This window comes from Dermacentor andersoni, chromosome 5 (genome assembly GCF_023375885.2).
Source record: "Dermacentor andersoni chromosome 5, qqDerAnde1_hic_scaffold, whole genome shotgun sequence".
Classification (NCBI taxonomy): Eukaryota; Metazoa; Arthropoda; class Arachnida; order Ixodida; family Ixodidae; genus Dermacentor; species Dermacentor andersoni.
The window spans coordinates 201,337,498-201,355,844 of record NC_092818.1 but is presented as its reverse complement, the minus strand read 5'-3'; the positions used below and the strand labels follow the sequence as shown (position 1 = coordinate 201,355,844).

At 46.1% G+C, this 18,347-nt stretch overlaps 2 protein-coding genes and 1 pseudogene across 9 annotated transcripts in view; 2 read left to right on the top strand and 1 right to left on the bottom strand.

The window, feature by feature from the left end:
- Positions 1-1,159, top strand: part of LOC126532264 (uncharacterized) — a 253,753-nt gene extending 252,594 nt beyond the window's left edge. For 5 of the 8 annotated variants that reach the window (XM_072288492.1, XM_072288496.1, XM_072288493.1 and 2 more), the window contains one exon: positions 894-1,159. In XM_072288492.1, the coding sequence (XP_072144593.1) occupies positions 894-1,067 (174 nt within the window). In that variant the 3' untranslated portion in view covers positions 1,068-1,159. The remainder of the gene's footprint in view (positions 1-893) is intronic. The other 3 variants (XM_072288494.1, XM_072288495.1, XM_072288490.1) reach the window with 3 other exon arrangements.
- Droj2 (DnaJ heat shock protein family (Hsp40) member A4-like) overlaps positions 1,114-18,347 on the bottom strand; it is a 35,529-nt gene continuing 18,295 nt past the window's right edge. Inside the window, exons 6-7 of the mRNA XM_050180090.3 lie at positions 4,686-4,885; positions 1,114-1,742 (exon numbers count right to left, since the gene is read on the bottom strand). Coding sequence (XP_050036047.1) covers positions 1,620-1,742; positions 4,686-4,885 — 323 coding nt within the window. The 3' untranslated portion in view covers positions 1,114-1,619. The remainder of the gene's footprint in view (positions 1,743-4,685; positions 4,886-18,347) is intronic.
- On the top strand, positions 4,892-11,717 carry LOC140218414 (tigger transposable element-derived protein 4-like; annotated as a pseudogene).

The following is an 18,347-nucleotide window of genomic DNA, read 5'->3' as shown; positions in this document are numbered from 1 at the left end:
TTTTTTTACCACATTCTTTAGGCTCTCGAAGCAATGGTTGTCAAGTTGGGAAGCATACAAAAGCCTCCTCGTACTTGATTTTTGTGTTCGATACCAGCTTTGCTGTGTCATTGAGCTCGTCTAGTCTTGCTCCTTTGACACTGGAGCCTTCATGTGCTTTGTACAGTACAGCAATGAATAAGAGCATCTGCACGGGCAGTGTTCAAAAAGCAAGATTGGATTGCTATTCAAGCTTCAGCCAGAAGTTGGTCTGAAATTGACTGCATGCTCTTGTGTGAGTGGAACCTCCACACAGCAGGAAGGATTGCTCGTAATAAATTGTAAATATGCTGTTGAAACACTGGTAAAAGCGACCCACCGTGCAGTGGTGGGGGATTAAGTTGCACTCGATGTTAGTCCAACACAATAATCCTAGCATGCACTCTCAAGCCTGTACAGATGTTAGAAACGTTAAAACGGCGTAGACATTGGATAATTAAACAACCTAGTTGAAACTTCTTGTCTTGATCCCGAGTCATTAAAAAATTTTACATAGTTGACCAAAGCGTAAATTTTGCATTGACTGTGAAAGCACTGCAAGGTAGTTTCAACGGTACCTGCTGTCAAATATTTGTTGTTCCACTCCCCAGTGTGCCAAAAAACTCAATCTGCTGACCCATAGCTAAAGTGCAGTGTCATTCCAAACAGTGCACGGCATTGCTCGAGGAAGAGTACTAATGGCAATGCTTAACATAGAAAAACTATTAAATTGATCGGTTTCACTAGGCCCGGTAAAAAAAAAAAAAAAAAGAGTTAAAGGGCATACTCAAATAAGATCTTGCCCAACATCTCTCAAGCCACACTGAAGTAACTTCAAAGGTCGCTTTACTAATGGTGCGCACAACTTCTTGCAGAATCCCAGTAAGCTGCATGTCTATTTGCCGGACATTAATGCGTACCGCATAGACTCCAACAGCTACAATACCAACGACACAGCTGCAGACATGGAAGAGTTCGGAGGACTTGTCAAGAAGATGCTTCGAGCATACCATGTGTCGCAACGTGCAAGGGAGTCATCCATTCAGTGAGACCTCTACCCCACCACGATTCAGTCATTCACTCAGGTGGACACTCTTGTCACTTTGTACATATCTTTTAATAAAAGAAAATTTCTTAGGCATGTGCATATCTTTAATCAACAATGGGCAATAAACAAATGTGCATGAGAACATCAGAAAAAGCACAAAAATGTTTTTTTCCTATGTTTTAGTACAATGTATATAACAACTGCTCCAATTAAAAAAAAAACAGTCAGTGGTGCACTCTTTCCAAAGCCCTGCACGCACAGGCAGCGGCCTACACAGCTCCATAGGTCCAAATAAATAGTGTGGGGGAGTGGTTCACAACAGGAGCCCTGCAAGCTAAATATATACAACTAACACAAGTGTTGGGACCATTCAGACTGAAGCACACAAGAGGGAAAAGTAAGAAAGACACAGGAAATGAACCTGTGGAGATATTTCGAGCAGTTTCTCACAACACCACCTCCCAACACTTTCACGAGTCCGCCTGCTTGCCTCTGTCGCCAGGGGAGCTGGTATTCTTTAAAAAAGGCTGTCCACAAGAGTCTCTTGCACACCCTAATGCGTCTGGCACTGCACACCACCACGAGGATGAAAATGATCCTCCTCCTCTTCATAGGCCTCCCTGTGCTGGCGCTGGCGCCGTGCCTCTTGCTCGGGATCCAAGTCCTGCAGGACCACCTGTTTGGGGGAGACACAATGAAAGCTTTGCTCTAGAGCTTGACATTCAGATCAGTGAATGTACAATGTTCGAGAGATTGCCGACAGATGGCCTGAGCAAGGACAAAGAAGCTAATACTGGACAGGAGGGCACCGCAGCCAGTGGAATGGCTGGTGACAAGCAGTCACGGGGAGCTTGCCACCAACGTGCAGGCAATGCTTATCGGCAACCAAGCGAGAGATCAGTTGCACCAGCTAGACTGACGGCCATAGTAGCACAATATGAATCCATGTGCGGTCCCCTCCAGCATGTTCGTGCAGAGCGTGTGTATGCAATTTATTGTTTCCCAGCTTCGTATAGACACGAAAAGATGTCTACGGGTCATCAAAATCCACAGGAGGCCTTTGTTGGCCTGTCAGAAACACATCACTTCCGTGCCTCACACAGACCTTATCACAATTTTACGCAGACATCTGCATGTATGCTTATAACAAATGTAGAACTAGGTTTTTTTTTTTTTTTTGTAGTTGATGGGACTACAATATATAAGGTTTCACGGTGCTTGGTCAAATCCTATGCTTGCCGACATCGTAGCACCTGCATATGTACTCTGCTAATGCAACTACAATTTACTAAATGCAACAGCATTTAGTGCAATTTGAGTCCCGTCGGTTGCTTTTTCAACTGTGCTTCCATCTACGGTTCTTACCGCACGGATACTTTGCTTGACCTTTGCCTTGCTTATCTCAGTGGGCGCCATTTAAGTGTGCGGTGCTTGCTATTTCTATCTCGTAACAGCTCAAAGTGTCATGCGAATGCTTGTTAGTGCACTTCATAAAAAGAAAAAGAAAGCAAACCTGAAAGAGCTGGTGATGGGGCCAAGTGCAACCCAATTCGGTAAACCCGTACACATTTTTTTCACCTTACTAAGCTTTTGTAAGTAACTGACGTGATTATCTTGATGTGAAATGGCATTTCTGATGCACATTCACAAGTGTTAACATTTGTACGAGCGACAGAGCTACGTGTTAAGTGCGACAACTGTGTACTAGTTCATTTGTGCATTGAAATCCGTTTATAGCTTACACAACCGTGGATTTGAATGGCCTCAAAAAAGCATTGCTTTTCAGAATTCGCCATCACATAGACGCAAAAGGGCACTCAAAAACTGATATTGTGACAGTGTACATGTCAACGTTTCTATTCGTAATTTGCAGGCAGTTTTTCTTCAGGACACTAGTTTCTGGCACATCAAAAAAATGTTACCCCCCTTGCCACCGTTTGAGCCCCTGAAAAACTTCGATGCACAAATGCCAACAACTGGTTCTTACGAGTGTTGACATTGAATGCAGACTGACGTGGGCAAACATGGAAATTCACACGGTGTGCTGGGGAAGGCTGCCCAATTGACACTGGCAATTCTGATGGTAGCGCTACTGCCGCATCCTGTTACTGTATTTTTGTACAGATAACCCACACCAAAATTGAACAGTAAAGTGGGGGTGAGGAATATATGTGAATTTTGACATGAAGTGCGACTTCACGGCAGCACAGCAATCGCTGTTGTGAAGTTGCACCTCAATGCAAGGTTAGCCCTTCAAAGTTTCGGCATCCTTTAGGGAACGCCACCTCCTCCCCACCACTGCGTGTTGAAGCTCCCCCTTCTCCCCTCTTTCAGGCTTGCCCATTGTCTGCTTTATGGGTCGCCATTTTGCATTTAGTAGTTAGCACACACAGTGCCTGTTCCCGCGGCACTCCCCGAGTCTGCGCGAAGTGCTTCAAATACAGCGGTGAGCCAAATCACCCTTGGGATTTTTGGTCCAGTCAAGTTTGTTCTGGTGCCGATGAAAGGGCTTCTCCGTAGGCGCTGCCATTCACTGTTCGTGTCAGATATCATGCGGCCGATTCATCCACGTAACGTCTGGCAAGTAAACCCAACTTTGTCAGCATAGCTGTAGAACGGGGGAACAGAGCCGCTGGCCGAAGATACGACATGGGCGAGTTGTGCAAAGATTTAAGCAGTGTTGTGTGCAGTTACTTGCGCAGATTATATGCCGGGATATTTTTTTTCTTTTTGGGCTGTTCTAATCGAGGGTGCAGATTATATACGTGGTGGTGGGTTACACGTGCAAATATATAGTATATGCTGCAGGCTCTCAACAATGAACAGACTTCTTGCACACGTCCTTTGACACGTAAATGTTGATTGCTAGTGCACGAAAAACTAGAGCATAGGACAGAATGCACCACTTTGTCATGCCAGTATGGAGACTGCACTGGGCATGCCCGATTTGCGGCAGGCTGTTTCAAAAAGCGCTAGTGGGAACTGAAAGCGAGCTTACAAGTGCTTCAGCCAGAGTGGAGAGAGCATCTATTGTCCAAGTGTTGTTGTGCCATCTAATTACCACTAATGAGCTTGCAGTGACCTTGGCCTCGCAACACATTTCTGCAGACACATCTGTAACCTTGTACTGGGTGATGCTATATGTGAACAGCTGGCGATATTTGAATGGTTGCTAGTACTAACAGTTGGCACAGTCTGTGTAAGAGCTTTGCTCGTATTGCTGCCATCTTTACTGTGCACGCATTTAATACCATAATTATAGCTAGAATTAAGTGCTTTGTGACAATCCACAAGCAATGTTCTAGAAATCTGGTGAAATTTTTGGTGCTGAAACCTTACGAGGCCTAGGGACACTGCAGTGGAGGGCTCCAGATTAACTTTTAACACCTCGAGTTTTTTTAATTAAAATCCAATACTCGATACGAGTGATTGCATTGCGTTTCTAGTGGGGAACCAATAACTTCAGCTCACACTTAATGCAACTTTAAGATCAAGAATTTATATATAGCCAGGTAGATTTCTTGAACCCTCACTGGCACGTGAATGTAGCCGCCACAATTTGAAATCGAACACATGACCTCGGCAACAAAACGCTGCGTCACTGGCCGAGTACACTCACCTCCTCTGCACTGTCGGGGATCATGCACTCTTGCCGCGGGGGCAGCAATGCCTCCAGCTTTCCAACAATGGTGGGGTCAATGTGATCCGGGAAGTTCACCACAAAGTGAATTATAAGCTTGCCCTTCTCAAAGGGGTTGCGATACTGGGGCATGCCTTCATTGAGGATGCACTTGACTGATCCATTCTTGATCACCTCCCCTGCAAGAAAATAAGCGCCTTTTTAAAGAAAAAAATCCCACCAACCAGAGTGCCCTGCAACAATGCCAAGGTAATCGACAAAATGTTTTCAGGGTTGCCAGCCAAACAATCTTTTACGTGCTTGCTCCTTGCTATGCAGTGGAAAATCAAGGTTGCGCTGTGGAAGCTGGATGTGCACAAGAACAGTTGTTATTCGACATTGCCTACAGTACACAATTCATTTTAGCCTAACTAAACCTGCGCGCTTTCTGTTAGTGTGCAGTTTTATACAGTATTTTTACACGATCCCAATGTGCACTCACCTTTCGCGGGTTTAAAGCAAGAAATCAGAAGTGCACTGAATGTAACAAGCGCCCAATATATAAAAGAAAAACCTAGCACACCCTCACATTCAAGAACAGAAAAACATGAGACATGCACTAATTAACCGTAAACTGTAAACTTTCTTTAAATGAGCTTTCATAATGAAAGGAGAGTCATTGTTGCCATTTGCACTCGATTGGCCAGATATCAAACACACAGGGGTGGTACTCTCGTGCAATTCTTGTGTGTATTCATGCGGTTTTACTAGACTCTGCATCGAACTTGTCAAAGTATGCGGCTGAGCATGCTCCATGTACTATGTACAGATAGTGAGCTTGGCATGGTGCCACATAACACTGCTGGCCATATACACGGGCGCAACCGGTACTGAAAGGAACGAATTCTCATGAAAGTGATATTGAGAATACGGCGCCAGATTGTAGTAGAGCACAAAATGAACCCTCAGCAACCGCCACGAAAACATGCTCTGTTGCTATCCTGCGATGACGAGGCTGCACCGGACTGCTCGGACGGTAGACTATTGCCAATGCCACAAAGGCGGTTTTGGTTCTGCATCCAATTGTAACGCCAGGCACCTTTCGGACCCATCTTCTCAAAAAACCGCACATGACATTCGTGTAAATATGGTACCAGCTTATAGTACTACAGTAAACTCATGACAACGAACCTTGATAATCCGTCAAAAAACTTCCGTTTCATTCGAAGTCCGTAATATGAGATACTCTATTCTTCCGAAACTTTCGTTGCAATGTCTAACAAGTTTATTGAAAGGAGTGAGTGACAAACATCCAAAGTAAAATAAAAATAAAGAAAAGCCGCATGGCTGCCCGAAAGGCAAAGCATCTTTTGCAATAGCAAATTAAGCAAGTGGTGCTGCAGCAGCAGCAAGCCAATTGACCTTCGTGCCGTCTCACTTCAACACAAACTAAATGTCAAAAGCACAGCACGTACCAAGCTACCGGCATTGGGCGCACTCGGTCCACATCGCAGATCGCTTTGAAGATACGGTTCCCGTGCGGCCACGCCGTTAACAGCAGCCGCCAGAGTACAATCCCTCCTCTTTCACTCACCTATCCCGTACCTCGCACGCCGAAAACTACGCACTTTGCCCTGCTTTCCTCGGTCTCTCGCAAGACATCAAGCCGCGATTGTCGGCTGACCCTCGCCAGTCAGTGGCCAGACCGTGTTGACACAGCAAAAGTCAGTTTTATACGAGCGATTTTCGTCAAAAATTGCCGCTAATTTCGTCCGCTGTAGTCGTTAGTTTTTTGTAGCACGGTCCGTTAAAAGCACACTTCGTTGCATTAATAAAATAGGCAGACCAAACTAAGGTTGAAATATGCTTTGTTGTACAGTGCAGTCCACTTATAACGATATCAAGACGAGAAATATGATCGTTATAACCGATGATCGCTATATCTGGACTTCAGTTATTAAAAAAAAAAAAAAAAAACGACATTTTTGCAGCTTCGAGTTTGCTACTTGTTCTAAAGAATAGATGATGTAGAAAGTAGGCCCTGAAAAGGGTTAGGCGCGCCGAAATAGTCCGAAATCTGCACTTGCTTTTGCGGCAGCTTCAGCTTCACAACCGCGGTGTGCATGGATTCCAGCTGCTTCGCGAACACTGGCGGCAATCCTTTAGCATGCATAAAATCAATTAAGGAGTCGATCGACGACAGTGCACTTTGTGTGAACATCGAGGTCGGGGTCAAGGAGCCACTGCCAATCTCGTCACTGTCGCTGCTGCCATCACCACCGTCGCACAACTTTGCAGTCTGTCGAGACAGCACATCTTCGGCGATCGCATCCTAAGTGACCCCAACGCAAAACAAGACAGCACTGTCTGCAGTCAAAAACTCCTTCGAAGCACCACCTGTGTCCCCAGTAGGAACGAGCTCCCAGAGCTCGGTTATGTCAGCGGTTTCCACCGTGTTGGTCTCAGTGGGTTGGGGAAGTTCATCCTTACGCACAAAGCCCGCCTTTTTGAAGCAATTGGTGATGAACCACTAGTAAAGCACCTCTTCAACATTGGCGTACAAAGGGTCTCTAACCCCTTTTCCGCTGATCGGCATGGCCGCTGATAGCTCCTGCCTTCACAATCGCGGTGCTCCCGGTTTTCAAGATGGTTAATATCGTTGACTGGGCGAGCTCATACTTCTTCACAAGGGCGCTCACCTTGAAGCCGCATCGAGAGTCCTGCAAAATATCCATCTTCGTGTCAAGCGACACAGCTTTGCGCTTTGTCGGCGCCATCTTCGAACTGGGTTGAACCGTTGGTTGCACGCTGCTTCGGTGGCGTCAGCCTGCTATCGCGAAAGAGAGACGCGGGACGGGCGCCACCGCGCCACTATGCTTGTCGCTTTTTTTTTTCTCTCTCTCTCTCTCTCTCGGAGCGACTGTGGCCGACGCGCATGAAGCCGCTAGCGCCATCTTGTGGCGTGCTGCGCGGTAATGGCAGCAGATACGAACTTACGGAGGTAAATATCGCCTCGTCTTGACATCGTTCGTTTCAGGGAACTAAGCAACGCAAATGTTACGATTATTTGGCACGGAAAACGCCGCCCAGACGGCAAAATTTTGATCATTATATCCGATATGCGGTGAATAACCTATCGTTATAAATGGTTTTTTTCCTATTGGACCTAATGCATAAAATGACACTCTCATGTCGACCCATCATTATAACCAATATATCGTTATATGTGGTATCGTTATAAGTGGACTGCACTGTATCTGAAAGTCTGTTGTACGCGGGTCCGTCATAATGAGCGTAGGCTGTAGTACATAATAAGCGGCTGTAAAGGATACCAGCATTTACATGGAAAATATACACAAGCCATACTCGAGCACTTCGCAAGTTCATGCGAATGTTCAGGCTAGCATGTAGGCAAAACCCTGAACTTTGTGCACAAATGGGTGAACTTGTGTGCATAAACACGTGCGTCCTAAAACGATGGTCTGCATGCCTTCCAGTGGCTATAATTGGCCCAATCTTCCAACATGCCATTGTGCTTAACGCACGGCTTTTGATGCCATTCCCTCAGTCTGTGTCTCTTATGGAAAATGTTTATCAGTTCTGATGACCTGCATGAACCTTGAACTGATAGGCAGTGCGCTATGGGAAGGCTGCATGGGCCAAGGCATCAATCAACCAAAGTATCGTATATTCGAAAAACTGAATACAGTAGTAGACATTAGCTTCGTGAATTGATTTATTGGAACGTTCACTATTCAGTTCGTCCTCGAATATTCTCACACCCCTCATAACCTATAGCAGCTGTTACCACTTGCCAATTCATTGTGCAGCAGATGCGCCAGCCTCGGACAACTTCGCAATCACAAGAGTGGGCCCCTGCTCAAGGGCAGAACGGTGTAGCATATGGCAGCTGTGCTTTCCTCTAGGGACGCTTTGCAAATCACTGCAGCTAAAAGCTGGCTATTTCCTCAACAGAACTGATTTGTTAGTGGCCTGCCTCCTTTATTGACCTACTAACTGATACAGTAAAACCTCGTTAATTTGACCCTCGCTAATTTGGAAAATCAGATAATTCGGACTCGTCCTTTGGTACCTGCAGGCACATGTATTATCTAATGCAATGAAATTCATTCATTCAGACATATTTGGCTTCACACAGGTTAATTCGGACAACTCTCGGAGCTCGGCAAAGGCGAAGCACCACAAATACTAGACTCAATAGAGCAAGTACTGCGACCACCGAAAAGAAGCAGCAGAGTTTGCAATCGCCTTAGTCATCAGTGGAAAGCGTACGTGATTGACAGCAACGCCAGAGCGCTTCATGCCTATTTGTGCCTTTGAAGCCTTCATCCTTGCATTTCTGGCGCATGGCATCGTGTTGGCTGTGCGCCTTCATAACTGCATAGTCACCATCCATGATAGCGTCAATAACAACCGTGGTTTCGTCCGCACCGGTTGCAGCAAACAGTTTCGTTTTTACTCAGTGCAAAGCTGTCGAGGATGAACACCGTCTACATCGCAATGGGCAGCGACCTGGCAACATTTGGAGAAAAAATAATATGTGTGCGACAGCGAAAAGAGTCTCGGATGAAGACGCGTGCCGCAGCTGCACTGTTAAGGAAGTCACTATGTCTTCGCCACTGCGAGCGCTAAACAGTCACAAGATGACAGGAATTGCAGCTTCCGCACTGCTTTTGTGCAAAATAGAAAAAAAAAAGTGCCGATTCATGCAGTAAATAAAAGCATGTTGACATAGCAAGCATTTGTTTTCTTTATGCCCTCGATAATTCAGCATTTGCTTAATGCGAACATTCTTTAGATACCATGAAATCCGAATTAACGAGGCTTTACTGTGCTATTAAGGGGAGACGCTCCCCGGAAACCTTTTTTTTCTTTTTTAATATTAATGCTAGGCAAACGAAAATTGTACCACATATATAGCTTGATATCCTCATTCCAAATCTGTTTTTAGTTTTAGGATACATGTTCTAAGTGCCATGCATAAGTGAGAAACAGTGCATGTTTGTGCAGCTACTGGACCTAGCAGTTGGCATGATATAGCAGTGCAAGATGGCTTTTCTTGTCTTTAACACTCCAACGAGTGCTAATAACCAAGATAATGCAATTCCCTTGACAGGAGACATTGAGAGAATTTCAAAACTGGTGCGTCGCTTTCAGTGGCTGGTACCCAAATGTATTGAACATTTCCATTCTTAAATATAAACTGATTGCATTAAAACCTAGATAAGTGCATTCTACACATCTTAGATTATGCACACCAAATTTGGTCTTCACTGGACAAGAATAAGCCCATCAAATGTCATGCACAAATGCCATGTTTGGCCAAAAATATGAAGCTGAGAAAAACATTTGAAAATTATAAAAGTTCTTTATTTGTGTTGTAGCACTGAATAAGTGCATTCCACACATCTTAGATCATGCACACCAAATTTGGTCTTCACTGGACCAGAATAAGCCCATCAAATGTCATGCACAAATGCCATGTTTGGCCAAAAATATGAAGCTGAGAAAAACATTTGAAAATTATAAAAGTTCTTTGTGTTGTAGCACTGAAATTTATATAAAAATTGCACATAATGCAGGCCAGGGTATCTAGATCCAGTGCACAACTTTAGAATTCACCTGCACCGTATGTTGTTCCCTCACTCAGAGTCTTTGTGAGCACCATGCTGAGCCACTTCCTGTGCTGTTACAGTCGACTCCCGATAATTCGAAGCCGCTCAATTGGAATTTTCGGTTAATTAGAAGTGAAGTGCTGGTCCCGTCAGCTTTGCATGTAATCCTATGGAAGGAATCGCTCAATAATTCGAAGTCCTCATCTAGTAATATTGTTTAATTGGAAGTTAATATTCAGCCGGAATCCTCGAGGTGACCGTCATTCTTTGGTAGAATGTGCAATTTTTTCAAGTGCTGCGACAGCTCCGTGTTCCGCGTTGGTGTCTTCGCCACCGCAGCCGTCCGCAACGCCACCCTTCTTGGAGCGGCGCGATTATTCATTGCTACGGATGCCGTAGCCTCTACGATCAGCTCCGTCGGTGAAGCGGCTGTCGCGCGTCGCCGGAGCTGATCGCAGAGGCCACGCGGATGCCATGGGTGCACGCAGCGCTGCATACTGGCAGTGGCGAGATTGTGCAAGATTAGGCTTGCAGCGTGCGGCGCACGCAGCGTATGTCGAGGCGTGTGCTGTGGCGTGTGTTGGTTGAGGGCCCTTGTGCATGTAGCTTGTTGGCTAGGTTGTTTCGCGGGTGATCCTACGCTTCGGAATTTACTGTACATAGTCGCACAGTTGATAGCCATGGCAAACCGTGGCTCTTATCGCACGCTCGACCTGGTAACGAAAGTCGAGGTTTTGAAGGAAGTTGAGAAGGGAGGTGCCGCTAAACAAGGCATAGCGCGGAAGCACAGGATCAAGCCGAACACGCTCTCAAACTACATCAAGAACAAGCGCACAATAATGGATGCATTTGAGAACGACAAGTTCAAGACGTCTCCGAAGCAAATGCGCACCGGCGCTTACCCAGAGTTGGAGAAGGCTCTGCTGGTTTGGATTAGGGAGGCCCGGAGCAACAAACTTCCTCTCAGCGGAGACATTGTTGCGATGAAAGCCCGAACGCTTGCAACAATGTTGGGCATCGATGACTTCGTTTCATCAGATGGATGGCTGACGCGCTTTAAAGATCGCCATGACCTGGTCTTTAAGAGCGTGTGTGGTGAAAAAGCATCCGTTAATCAGGAAACATGCGCCACGTGGAAGGACGGAAAGCTGCGTGAATATCTCGGCGAATACAGACCGGAAGACATCTTCAATGCAGATGAGACTGCACTCTTCTATCGGCTTCTACCAGAGAATACCATGACATTCAAGGACGACGACTGTGCTGGAGGCAAACGCAGCAAGGAGGGGTTGTCGGTTCTGATCGCGACAAACATGACTGGCACGGAACGATGTCGCTTACTTGTGATCGGGAAGCCGCCAAGCCGAGGTGCTTTAAGGGGGGACACCCCACTTAAATTGTTATTTTTTATTTGTGGCCACAATGTGATAAAACTTCCATCACTTATGTATTTTGACATGCTGATTTCAAATATTCAATTGGTTTTCCCATGCAACAAGTACTTTTCAAAATATAAGCAATTCATGTTTATTTGTATGGACTAATTTGGAGGCAAGTTCTCTCTACAATGCTGGCTGTTAATGAAGGAGACTGGCACATCAAAATGATGTTGAATGATCAGAGGTTGCAGTGCTACAAGAATGAATGTTCTAAACTGATTTATGCCGAAGTTACAGCATGTCAAACTTTTGTAAGCAGAAGGCATTAGTGAAACCCTGGAGAAATTATTACTTTTTCAAAATTTCTGTAACGATATTTGTTCACATTTTAGGCCTACTACACTCCCAATTTGTCCACCTTTCTGATGAAAAAAGAATTATTGCAATAAGATGAGTAGAACCAGAGATATCGTCACTCCAAAACTACACTACCATCAAAAATGTCGTTTTCAGAAAACGAGAAAAACATTTCACGACATGTTCATAGTGATTACGGCAAATGCTTGAATACTAAATTGATCAAGGATGATACAGGGTCCAACCAGGCAAGAATGAAACTTTCGCTTCGTTAAGGAGGACACTAATTCCAATAATGTTCATGATGTTTTCCATCAATATTCATGAAACTTTCCATTCTTGTTAAGACTTTTGTGTTGATTTCAAATATGTAATTATTTTTCCAATAGGCCATTTAGTTCTGAAGATAAATGAAATTCATTGTTCATAATTTGCAGAAACAATAGGGGGAAAAAATGCGCTACGAAATTCGTATTGGCACATGCCTGGGTACTAGAAAACATAAAGAACATAATGGTAGGAATACTATTTTGATATATCAAATATTAGTAATTTTATAGCAATTCAATCTTTACTGTTCGAATTGTGGCTACCCTACTGTCTGATCTAAAGCAGAATTGAAAATTTTCGAAGCATAAATTCCAAAATCTGACCCTACATTGTGTACAAGTGAAAAGTCTGTGTTTTGAGAAAACGAGAAAAAAGGAATACATTCACTTTTAATCAAAAGTACAGAAATAATTTTGTATTACTTTGCAGTGAAAGTGGCTAAAAGCCACCAGGAATGTAGTCGCTCTGACCACGGCCACCCAAATGCGGCAAAAACATCGTTTAGCGCCGTTCGCCGATTCCCGGTGACTTGCATCGCGCGCGCGGCGAGGTTGTTCACGAGGGTCGAGCTCTATGCCGACGCGATATCGCCGCAACACGCGCACGTGATAACGATCTTTATGGCGAGGCCAGATTACCGTTCGCTTTTGCCTACTGCGACGCTGCCGCTGCACACCTTGCACTTGACATCAGTCCGCTCACGGGGTCCTACTGAGGAAAGCGAAGCCTGCCTCAGCGTCGACTGGCGCGGCTGCAACGCCATCGGCGCGAGTGAGCAAATCCAACACCCGCTTTGTTGCTGGCGTTGACGCAAGAACTCGAAGTCTTTTTTGAGCATTCATCTCCCTCTGCAACAAATCCGCACGCTGCAACATTGCAGTGTCACGTCGAACGCGGCCGCTGTGCGTAACGATTCACTCATTTGTGAGCTGGCTAGGCCTACTTCGGCATCGTCCGCGGTTTCGGCATCATTTGCGGTTGGCGGCGAGCTACTCTCGATGCTTTCAGAAGGAATGGAGCGCTTTTGAAAGTTATAAGCTGATTGCTTCTTTTTGCCGAACTTGTGCCTCGTGGCGAACTTTCCCGGTGGATCGGACATCGCTGGGCATGGTGCCAACAAACCTACGAGATGCGCAGTCGCGTCGCCTGCGGAGTGGAGCAGACGATGGGAACCTCGCGCAACCAACCACAGCGCGCGTTTTTGGTCAAGTGCGCTAGTCAACGAATCGGATCGCGCGTTCGGGCTTTTTTTCTCACCGGATTTCAACGTCACTGGCGTATCGACGGAGTCACTTTTGGCGGGAAATTAAAGAAGGAAGGCTCCTCTTTCAAACGAGACCAAGATGGCTGCGATCGCGCGCGTAGAGAAAGAGCTACGCGCCGCGATAAAAAGGGCTGTTTTTGCGCGGAATTCAGCTCACAGTGATGTTATAAATTGATATTGCGGACGAAATACTCTTCCCCAAGATTCGAAACTTGGTGAATTAAAGGAATATTAGCTGTAGATATCGAAAATTTCGTTTTCAACAAATCGATTTTTTCGCGATTGTTTCGCCGCAAAGAGCAGTGTACCCCCTTAAGGCATAAAGACGCTGCCTGTGGACTACGAGTCGAACAAGAAAGCGTGGATGACGGCCGAAATCTTGAAGAGCAGGACAACAAAATTGGACCGCAAGTTTGCTTCTTCGAACCACAAGGTGTTGTTCCTTGTGGATCACTGCAGTGCTCACGTGAATGTGCCAGCCTTAAGTGCAATACGCCTCGCATTTGTGCTTGCAAACACAACAGCTGTTTTGCAGCCAATGGACCAAGGCATCATCGAGAATGTTAAGGTCCTGTACAGGCGGCACCTCCTCGAGCGCATGATTTTGTGCATGAATAATTCCGCAAAATACGAGGTGAGCCTGCTCAGTGCCATTCAGATGTTAGTGCGAGCATGGGATCGTGTGAAGCAAGAAACAATCGCAAACTGCTTCAGGGCTTGCGGTTTTGCGACGGGTTCTTCGGAGGATGCCTCTGCAATTTCATCGGAGGAAGCGTCAACAAGCGAGCTTGACAGCACTGATTTTGGTGATGCTCTCGGGGACGTCAATTTTGAAGATTACGTCGCTGTAGACAAGGCGGTCGAAACGTGCGGTGCACTAACGGATGAAGAGATTGCGGAGATTATTCGGCCCCAGGAAAGAGTCTATGACATTGAAGACGACACGCCACCTAAGGCTGCCGATGCAGCTGCGGGCCTTGCTCTCGCGGAGCGCTTCCTTGCCGCTGAAGGTAACGCGGAAGAAGCGTTCCGCCACATCTACAGCCTGCAGAACTTGCTTTCAGCAGCGCGATTCGGCAAGAAGAAACAGAGCAAGATGACCGACAATTTTTCTTAGGGAAAATACTTGATTTCGCTACCAATGAAGTGCTGGTTTTGTGCTTTGTGCTTAATTGAAAGTTCATTTGATTCGAAGTTTTTTGCAGTCCCCGTGAACTTCGTATTCGTATTAACGGGAGTCGACTGTACTTTCTGACCCAACCCCAAGTTATCAGCCACTGCTTTTGTAGCAGCGAGGTGCACTTTCTTTGTTATGACAGTGAATGATTTATGGTGCATCGGTTTTGGCAAACCAAGAACTGCACAAAATCAGACGAGTTGATTGTGTCCAGCTCCAATTGTGCACGCCGCAACCACTGCCTTGATATTCACCACGAAACTCTCTTGGGGTGGCCGAAGGGCGCACTCCACCGTTAGCGTAGCCTGCGGGAGGTGCACGCCGCGACGAATACGTTGACGAGATAACGGACGTGGTACAAGCTGCATTGTTACAACACAACTCCAAAAACAACGCGAGTCCTTTCCGCCTTTTGACCAACTCACGGATAAAGAGGTCGCGCAGTCCGCATGCCGGACATGCCGCGGCGCCCACTAGTGTGTTCGCGGCACTGATCTCGCAGATAAAGGCACATGCCGTCTACTCGCCCCTCCTATATTGATTGTCGAAGATTCTCAACTTTTTCTCTGATGCGCAGACGAATTCGTCAGCGCTGTCAACGAATCTTGAGCGGCCAGCCGGCTCTGAACCGTCGATAGCGTTGCCGTCACCGAGGTTAGGCCTAGATGCCGCGGACGTCTCCGTTGCACGCCGCTTGACTTTGCGTCGAGTTCCCCTGAACTTGAGTTTCGCCCGATACTTTCGAGATCGAAAATCGCGTTTCTTCACGGGATCCATCGAAACGAGCAGAAAAATTCGTGAAAGCCTGGGAACACGTCAAGAGAGCTGTGCGTCGCAGGAAGAGCAGACAAGCTGTGGCTGCGTCGCGCGCTAGCAGCCAATGGCGTGGCCGGAATTGCACCACGCGATTTAAAAATTGCGCGAAAGCACTTGGTTTTGGCGGAGGAATGTTGTTTTTATTATTACTTCCCAGGGAGATTGTGACCTGGCAAAGCCGACCTCGGAGAGAAAAAGCGTAGGCCTACTGCCTTGTACAAGCCCAATGGCTTGCGACGCTGTGATTTGACGCATCATGCGCTGAAAAATGGGCCAGATTTGCACCTTTTCTCGCCACCTAGAGTGCTTTCACCGAGTTTATTTATAATTTCCCGATCATTTACGGCTCCGATTTCTTTATATGTGAAAGAGGAGGGATCAACCTTGCTGAAACAGTCGAAAACATAAAACTGACTTTTAATGAAAATCGGCGTAATGAAACCCGCGTCTCCCCTTAAAATAACTAGACTGTTAGAACACACATCATCAGTCTAAACTTAGCGTTTCTTTTTGGCAACTCCTTAAGGGGGGACGCGGGTTTTACATCGCGAAAAATGGCCAAAAATTCGATTTTTCGAAAATAACATTTTCAGTTTCTATAACCTTTTTTCTATCTGATACCCAAATATCATCACTGTAAACCACTTAGAAGTGCTCTAAAAAAATCGTTTCATCAGCCAAGGTGGCGAAAAATCTCGCGGAAATCAAGAAAGAACAGCGTTTTTCACGCCACAATATCTCCGGAACGGCGCAACCGAGCGCCGCCATCTTGGTCTCGTTGGAAAGCGCATTTCTCCGTCTTCAAATCTGCCGCTTCAGCGATCTCCTCCATACAGAAACAAGCGCACAATAAACAAATGATTGAGGGTCGTGCCGGAGTATGCGATTGGCCGCGCCCGCCACGTGACTCCAGCGCGGTTCGCCATTGGTCTGGCGCTCGCGTCGTCCGCTCGGCTCTTTGCACCTCGAGAGTTTGATGTCTCCACTCGCCGTAATCTCGACGTGTCAAAACGGGCGCTACGCGGAAATCGCAGTAGCGTGGCCGATCTTTACGCTTGTGGACGTTTCAGACTCGCGGCTAAGCATTCCGAGCATCGGCGACGCGGACTTCGCGACCAAGATTCGCGCGCGAAATCCTCGGACATGCGGCTAAGCCTTTCAGCAGTCGGCGTTTCGAATTCGTGACAAATTCGTATCGCGCACGTAATCCTCAGAAACGCGGCTTAACATTTCGCGGGGAGTCTCCGACTCGGCGATCATGCACATCGCGCGCGGACTTCTCAGACCTTCACCTAATCATTCTGTGCATCGGCACCTCCGACTGCGCGAATAAGCGCATCGAGTGTCGATTTCTCGAGCCCACGGCTAGGAATTTGGCGCGTCGGCACGTAGGACTGCGCGAATAAGCGCATCGAGGGTCGACTCCTCGAGCCCGCGGCTAGGAATTTGGCGCGTCGGCACGTAGGACTGCACGAATAAGAGCATCGAGGGTCGACTCCTCGAGCCCGCGACTAGGCGCCGGCTCCTTGTATCTGCGGCTATGCATTTCGCACATCGGCACTTCGGACTCGCAACCAAGCGCATTGCGCGTTCACTCTGTTATCATATTGTCACGATAGCTCGTAACAATATCTATCATACCACCCCTTCATAAAGAGAGCCTCATCATAAGCTCTGTTCACTAGGCCCCTTGGGCTGGCACACACCTGGCTGCAGAAGTGATCGAGGCATCATACAAAAGTAAAATTCTGGAAAGCACCTAGCAGCCACATATCTATCACTGGCTCTCTGATCCTAAGTTCCACACCCACTGTCAGGTGAAGATGACTTGGAAGGCTACTTACACTCAGAGCCTTCATTCAGTAACATGGTCAATTCTACCAAATGAAAAAATGCCTCACCGATTGTAATAGAGACTGCTATCAATCAGGCAGCCTGCCTGTACAACACTGGAACTATATTCATGCCGACACAGAGTTCTACACTTCGGTTTGAAACCCAGGCACCATGCTCTTTGTAGAGCATGGTGCCTAATAAAGTTTCTTGTGCTAGTTCAGTGGCCAGTGTGCTATTATTTTGAGTGTGCAGTCACGCATTTAGTATGGCCATTCTTACAAAACATAGAGCTTCAAAATGGTGCCATTTGTATTGCTGTAGATTCACTTCAGCAAAAGCTACATGTGTTTGAAACTTCAAATGCGTTTATTTCAGTTCGATGTTTTTGCACACTGTACTCCGCCTTACGGGTGTTTTTTCTGGGTTGTTTTTGGCCAAAAATGACAAGGGTGGTATCATTTTATTCGTATTGAAATGATCTGGGGGGTGATGCTATTTTTATTACTCTTGCACCATCATGAAAATTACATTCAGGTATAGTAATCGCTGCTAATTAGAAAAAAATGTTCATAATAAATGCAAGATTGTTTTCTTGTCTGCAAAATGCTTCCAAATGAATAAAAATAGCATCACCCCCTACAGTAGGCCTTTAGCAATGGTGTCATGCATTTAGTTTTTGGTTTAGCAAGACAGAATCATCAAAAAGCCCCGTAACGAGTTTGAAATTAATTTGACTTCAGACCTCAATATTTTTTGAACTGCTACAGCTATCAAAAATCTAATTACAGATCTGAAATCAGCATGAAAAATTACCACAGGCTGTGGAGTTTATTAAAGATTCACCCAAAAATAAGAAAAAAATTTTTA